This window comes from Akebia trifoliata, chromosome 1 (assembly GCF_017979445.1).
Source record: "Akebia trifoliata isolate Shusen 1 chromosome 1, ASM1797944v1, whole genome shotgun sequence".
Taxonomy (NCBI): Eukaryota; Viridiplantae; Streptophyta; class Magnoliopsida; order Ranunculales; family Lardizabalaceae; genus Akebia; species Akebia trifoliata.
Window position 1 is genome coordinate 30819248 of NC_141375.1, and position 7892 is coordinate 30827139.

At 38.1% G+C, this 7892-nt stretch overlaps 1 protein-coding gene across 1 annotated transcript; it reads right to left on the reverse strand.

Moving 5' to 3' along the window:
* Positions 1-2726: 2726 nt before the first annotated feature.
* On the reverse strand, positions 2727-5889 carry LOC147411693 (scarecrow-like protein 21). The gene is made up of 2 exons (XM_086451220.1): positions 4205-5889; positions 2727-3870 (listed from the first exon to the last, which is right to left on the reverse strand). Exons 1-2 carry the CDS (start codon positions 4960-4962, stop codon positions 2910-2912), a joined length of 1719 nt encoding a protein of 572 aa, XP_086307346.1. The 5' UTR covers positions 4963-5889; the 3' UTR covers positions 2727-2909.
* Positions 5890-7892: the final 2003 nt, after the last annotated feature.

The window sequence follows — 7892 nt, forward strand, 5'->3', positions numbered from 1 at the left end:
AATTTGGTCCAACCAGCCTATTTATTTATTTCTGGTCGGACCAGTAAATTTATTAAATAATATTGGTGTCCCAGTGGAGGGATGGGTCTGTACAAGTCATTCGTGGACATGTGCTCCTCAAGATTTGTCACATTGACAAAGTCAATTGTATCCTCCAAGGTCAGTCTCCGACCTCTGCTTGACAAAGTCGGACTCTGAATTGGAGGAGGCATGGAAGCTCGGGATCGTAAATGTGTTGGGTCACCCCTTATTTAGGTAGAGAAAGGATACCCAAACACGTTGGGAAGGTTGTGGCTTGTGAGCTGTCAAGGATCAATTATGGGCAAATTAAGGTTATGGTTTGCAAGGTTTGAGATCATTATTTTGGATTTGAGATCTCAAGCAAGATTTTTTTGCATCCACAGTCCCTCCAATTAATTATATACACTTTAGACATTTTATTTCATATCCCTCTGTTAATCGAAATATTATTTTTTTCTCTAATTCTTATTTAAAAAACATATAATTTTGTATTACTTTGAAATATTTTTAGATTATACATTAAAGATATTTTGGTTAACGTGTGAAAATAATCAAGCCATCTTTTTTTTGTTTATATCTGTAGCCATTAATTTTGACGTCTGTGTCATGTCCTCCAATTGTTACTTTTTTTTTTCTTTAATATTTATTTACTGACTTAGGTTTAGGAGGACATATAGTCAATATATAGTGATTAATCCGCCACGAACACGAACACCCAATCTTTGAATGATTCGTTCTCAATGACACACGTAAATATCATTGCTCCGATGTGCTTATTTCTCAACTTGTCATATCATCTCCAAAACAAAATAATTATATCCCACTTTAATTCTGTCCATCGTCAAACACTCTAGCTTATAGTTCAGTTCAATTTTTGTATTTTAACTTTTCGATAAATTATTTTCTTAAAAAAATTATTACCACCAAGTAAGCCTGGTTTTAATGGAGGGCAAAATATTATTACCACCAAGTAAGCCTGATTTTAATGGATGGCAATTTTGCCTTGCCCCACCCCTATACGGTTAGGTTTTCACACCTTTAAATGATTTCAGGATAGTTTTAGTATTAAAAATAAAAATTTGAGTCGGACGATTAACCTGCCCCACCCTGATTTTTAAATATATATATTTTGATAACCAAAAATTTTATTAAGGGAAGACAAGAGCGTAGACAACGTTTTGTTTTATATGACATAATGGACTGATTTTTTTTGTGATTATCACTATGGTGAGTAAATCATCCTCACAAAAAATCAGTTGATTCTAAAATTTCTAACCTGTGAAAATTGATTACAAACTAATGGTTAAAATAAACAATCCACAATTCTTTAATTTTTAAACTGGGGGTTAGTAATTTCAGAATGAACTGATTTTTTACAATGATAATCCCCTCACCATAGAGATCATCCTTACAAAAAATCAACCCATTCCAAAAAAAAAATTTGTTCATATAAGACAAAACACATTGTTTAGAATGTTGTCCACAGATCCCGACCCTCTATATATATATATACAGCAACAAACATTTTTCAAAACATGGGTTAGAGGTCTTGGAATGGGCTGATTTTTGGTGAGGATGATCTCTACGGTGAGGAGATCATCATCACCAAAAATCAGCCCATTCCAAAACTTTTAACCCCATCAAAAATGGTTTATAAAAAATGGACGGTCCACGATTTTTCAAGTTGTAAACTAGGGCTAGAAGTTTTGGAATGGGCTGATTTTTGGTGAGGATGATCTCCTCATCGTAGAGATCATTCTCACCAAAAATCAGCCCATTCCAAAACCTCTAACCCATGTTTTGAAAAATGTTTTGAAAAATGTTTTGCCGAAATGTTTGCCAAAATGTTTGTTGCTGAACGGGACCCTATATATATATATATATATATCCCATTAGAAATTTACTGATGTGGATGTACATCATTTAAAATCTTATTGGGATTTACTTTGATTAAAAATTTTGAGATTTTCCAATTTAAATAAGAAAAACGAAAAAAATTTGTGTAAAAGGGCAGGGCAGGTTCTGGGTGAAGAATATTAATCAGGGCTGGGCTGGGCTGGGTTAAGCTAAACCTGCCCCATTGCCATCCCCACTCTGAAGAATGTCATTGAGATGCGCGCTGGTGAAGAAAAGAGAGTACAGTGTATGAAGCACCACATGCTACAAAAGCGTACAGAAGTATAATCTTCTGATATTTAAAAAGAAGGTTAATTTTCCAATGGAACAATAACTCAACAAGGTATCCGAGCAATCACGTTTTCTTGACATCATGAAGAGGAATAAGATGAGATGATTGCTGTATTATCTACTGCCAAGGGAGAGTATGAGAAGCAAGAAGGGGTTGGTGTAGGAAGAACACATTAACTTTGCTAATTCTCTGCATTACTTACTAGATCCTCTATTTTGCTCTGGACAGACAACTTGTATGGACTCCCTTTTACTTCCATCAAATAGAAACAAAGAAGAACCCATCACTGAGACCTACCTTAGTTCTCTAAAATGGTTTTTATACATGATTCCATGTGTACAAAAATAGTTATGAATACCCTTCTTTTAGTTTCTCTATATTATCTCAAATATCTTTTCCTTCCTAAAATCCCAAACTTTTGAGTACCCAAGACAAGATACTCAAAAGGAAAAAAAAAACATACAAACAAACAAGAAACAATCAGTATAACCTAAAGCCCTTATGTTTCAACTCAAGATTGTATGTTCTAAACCTCTTTTTTAGAATAATGTGAGAGTTTTGATCGAGATGCACGAACTGAGTGTCTGTTGCTCATGCTTATCTACTAACAACAACAAAAGTATATAATAAAAAAAAAGTATTACCTTTCTATTCTGTCCCTAGGACCCTGCACAACAAGCACTTATCAGTTGCCTTATCTTCATCTCCATGCACAAGTAGCTACCAAAACTCTATTCATCCAACCAAGATAGAGAGCCCCATCTCTTTCTTCAAGTTTATAGTTCTCACAATAGTTCTCCAATAGATTCTTGATAGTGGCATTGACCACCGAGTTCAATGGGTATGGGGTAAACCCAGCCATTGTGAACCGCGACTTCCATTTCCCAAGAACCTCATGTCGTTCCACCCTCTCAGCCCCTTCACATGCTATGATGTTGACCACGTCCCGCGCTAGGCAGTGCTGCTCAACACTTATTCGGTCCTTGCTCTCCCTCGGGAGTGCCACATCAATGGACTCAAACATAGCTGTATAATAGCTTAGTGTCTCAAGAAATCGTTGGAAGAATGGGGCAGTGTTGGTGTTAGACTCTTGCTCCACAAGAGTCACCACCTTGGGCGACAAACTCTTGACTAATCTCAACAACCGATCCCGGTGGTTTCGAGTGCTTACACTCTCGTCTGGCATGTGGTGCAACATGAATGCGAAATTCACAGCCAGAGCCTCCCCAGGTCGAATCCCGAGATTTTCACGCTCAACTTCACAACCAGACATAGCCCCTGCATGGAACTCAAACGGTACCTTGCATGACTCAGCAAACCTTGCTAGTCTCTGCCCCACGATATGAAGTCCCCCATCCCGGGCATAAGCTGATGTGGAATCATCAATACCCGTGATACGAATATGTGGGGGGCCACCTGGACGATCCGCGAGTGCCTTGATCAGGGTGATCCATTGGCTGCCCTGTGCAATCTGGAAATCAATGATGTGAACTCGTTTGTCATCCTTCAAGGCTTCTGCAATGGCACCATTTGCCGAAAGGTATCCAAACTTGAAGTACGGGCAAACCTCATAGAGTAAGTGCATGTAAGAGAGAAGTTCAGAACTCGCAGGTTCTTTGCACCTCAGGGCTTTGTAGATTGAACTCCCAGATGAGGCCAACCTTGCGACAAGCCCTTCCAACATGTAGGCACCCAAATTGGATGCCAACTTCAGACACCAGAAACCATCTGTCTTAACTCAGCCATCAACCAATCTGCCTTTAACAGATCGTTAACTGATACAGCTTTGGCACATGCGACAAGCATCTGTTTCAAGTCCCCTCGGGGGATCAAACCCATCCTATTTCTCCAGCTTCTCAATCATTTGCCGAAAGGTATCCAAACTTGAAGTACGGGCAAACCTCATAGAGTAAGTGCATGTAAGAGAGAAGTTCAGAACTCGCAGGTTCTTTGCACCTCAGGGCTTTGTAGATTGAACTCCCAGATGAGGCCAACCTTGCGACGAGCCCTTCCAACATGTAGGCACCCAACCGTTGGATTGGATCCCCAGACACAGAAACCATCTGTCTTAACTCAGCCATCAACCAATCTGCCGTTAACAGATCGTTAACTGATACAGCTTTGGCACATGCGACAAGCATCTGTTTCAAGTCCCCTCGGGGGATCAAACCCATCCTATTTCTCCAGTTCTCTTGCTCAGATGAGGCTTGGTTGGCGAACCCATCCACAATATCCGAATCAGGTCCCAGCATAACAGTTTCCAATTCTCTCAACTTGTGCCTTAGATCATTGACATTGTCAGTAATACATGACACACTTATTGGAGATCCGTAGGTGTTATCAGGGGAATGATGTGGATCTAATAGGTATGACTGAGAATCTTGTTGTGATACGGGACTCCCATTAGGTGAAAAACTGATGGTAGATGAAGAGTGATAAACACTACAACCAACACTGGCCGCAGAGGATGACTCTAAGGTGCAATACGGTTCATGAGAGGTCTGATGAGCAGGAAAGTAGGTAACTTGGCTGCTGTCATCAGAAGATAAGTTGTGGTCTGAAATCGGGAAATTATGAGGTGAGTAATAGGATGCGTACCCTTGGCCGTGAGACCCAACCAAATCTTTGTGATTTTGAGATTCTTGTGTTGAAGGAAAACCTACTAATTGGGTAATGCTGGCTACTGGAAATTCAGAATGATAATGGTAGTCCTTTCTGGTAGAACCACCTTCGGACCTTGACTGAGAACTCATCTGTTGAGTGGTGACAATTTATGAATGGTCCTCGCCGTTCATGGCTGACACAGGCCTCAGTTACACTGAACCACTTCTGCTTTGGAGAGAGGATAGTTCAAATATGTGATACAATCTGCAGAGAAGGTTAAATAGAATTGGCGAACTCTGACGGTAAAAGAACAAAGAGAATGAACAGACACAGAGACCAATGGTCATAATTTATCCTGACCGCATGGTCAATTTTCCAGAAATATGTTTGATTTTAGATTGTTGCGGATCATCTACCAGATTTTATCGGACTAGGCAATATTACAAGGGACTCTTTCATTGAATGTGTTTACTTAAACATAATTAGGGGGTCCACGATACTGTAAATCAAAAGACTTCTCATGGTCCTTTTTCCAGTCAAAAGTTTTAGCAACATTTCAAAAGACAAGGGAACTGCATCCTAATGTTGAATATATGGTGCAAATTCAGGGGTACAGAAAGCAGCATTCAGCAGGACCCATCAAAGAGATCAATTAAAACATAACCAGGTTCATCTAATGGTCAACAACAACTACATCAAAATCTCTGAAAAGTCTTAGGTCTGATATTGTCAATCAACTAATGTGGAAAGTTTACAACCTAGAAGATACCAAATAGTGGACCAAGACTACCCATTCTCAAACCAATGGTTAGGATGCAGACAGCCCTGCTTCCTCTCCTGGATTCAGTAATACTTGTTTCTCTAAATAAAAACAAACAGGGCAGTGAAACAAGAGCCCACACATATACCATTATCCAACCAATTTGCAAACCAAAGAGCATAATTCATTAACCCAATTAGCTTGAACAGAAAATATAAGAAATTTTGTTCTCAAACAAAAAAATGCTTCAACATAGTTTTTCAACTCTCTCAGACCACATAGGTAATTTGTACAAGTCACTCAGTGAGCAATGAAGAGATCTTTAAATTACCCAGTAAGAAGAATCTTCTGAGTACATCCCCAAAGACCATCCTATAAGTGAAGAATAGTCATTTTGTGAAGAGAATTCCACCCCAAATGCTACAAACAACTTTGACCAACCCAGTTCAGAAGAAATCAAAATTCTTAAAGAGTCGTGATAATTTGGCTCCCTTTTTTGTATGCTCCCTTCACAGAACCGTAGATCCTTTGCTTCGGGATACACAAGTAAAAAGATTTTATGGTTCTGTGAACTGCCAGGTCAGAGAGCATACAAAGAGTGTACAAAAAAGGGAGTCAGATAATCATTAGTCATTCTTAAAAGGAACCACCTTAAACCCTAAATTTTAAGAATAATGATGAATGCACGCAGTTGTGGTATACGGTTGGGTTCGCGGCTGATGTGGCAAGGGCACAGAACCGCAAATCTTTTTCCTGTGTATCCGATGAAAAAGATCTATGGTTCTATGCCCTTGTCACGTCAGCTGCGTACCCAACCGCCTTCATTCATCACGACCCAAATTTTTATTTGAACAGGTCAATTCCTCAACAAATTAGCACCATTTATCAAGTGAGAAAAAGAAAAGGCACTTATGGAATAACAACTTTCACAGTTCACATCAATAAGATGCTCCACAAACACCCACTAATTCAGTTCACCTAAAATTAAGATGCTCAGAAAAATAAATCATCTTAACCCTAGAATTGAACCACAAGCTTCTACATTAAAGAACTAAATTATCAAGACAGATATAGGAAATTAAAAAAATAAAGAAAAAAAAAATAGGGACATTGAAATTCCAATAACAAGAACCACATAAAACCAAAACTTCGCCAACTTCACAAATAACCAAACAAAAACTTCATAAAATAATGATGAAAGTATGGAAATCAAAATAAAAAATCAGAAGCAAAAAAAAAAAGATTCCCACCTTTCACAAATCTCTCACCAGCCCAGTTTAAAGCAAATTCTGGAAGAAAACATGTATTAACCCTTCAAATTTCAGCCCAAACCAAACAAAATAAAACTCAAAACTCTATATTTATTTTCTTCTCAAAGACTCCACCTTTCAAAAATCTCTCACCGACCCATTCTCAGATATCATAAATTCCCTTAAAAAACCTTAAATTTAAACCCTCAAACTAAGCCAAATCCACTGAAATAACAACCAAACTGTAACCCAAAGCCTGCTCTCTTCCTACCAAACATACCCACATACTATCACAAAAATATATATATGGAAAAAAAAAACAAAGAAACACAGAGGATCTCATTAAAGGACAAAACCCATATTGCAGAAACATCAAAAACAAAGAATTCAACGAAGAATACAGAGATTTTCCATAAATTGCGTCTTTTGTTAACGTACCTTGTCTTTTTATGCACTCTCAGCCTCAGGTTTCATTCACGAATTTAGAGTAACTGAACAGTCCCTTACAAGAGATAATCATCCAAGTTTTATACCAAAACCAGACTGACAAATGCTCTTGTTTTTCTCCATAACTACGGTATTACCCTTAGGAAGATAGTGAAAGATTCTAAGGCATCTAAGTTCTGGTTTAATGACGAGGAACCCCTCAACTGTCTTTCACATACCCCCTCTGATTTTAATATAAATTGGGATTTACCCTGAATTTTCAAGATGATGACATACCCAACCATAAACTGAAGTCTTATCTCAAAAAATGACCCAAGTACCCCCATCTTAAGCCTCTTGCCATAAGATCTTTGATTTTTTTTCCTCAAAAATCCTATATTAATCCAACACCTTCAAGCCTTTCAATTCAATTATTCAATCTAGAGGATGAAGGCTAGGTGACTCCTTCAACATCCCTAGGTTGTAGAGATTTCAAACAAGATTAGAGACTCCCATATAATAAACTAATAAAAAGAGGAGTAAATGAAATCTTATCATAATAAACTTTCCCTAAATACATCAAGGGTTGAAGATTGTGTCTCTAGGAAAATTGGGATTTTGCAGGGAAAAAAAAAATCAAGAA

What these genes read in the sequence shown, in the direction of transcription:
- LOC147411693 (XM_086451220.1), bottom strand. Translation starts at nt 4,962, where the DNA reads ATGAGTTCTCAGTCAAGGTCCGAAGGTGGTTCTACCAGAAAGGACTAC. An exon ending in TTGGAAGGGCTCGTCGCAAG is followed by an intron (nt 3,871 to 4,204) that starts GTTGGCCTCATC and finishes GCTTGTCGCAAG; the next exon opens with GTTGGCCTCATCTGGGAGTT.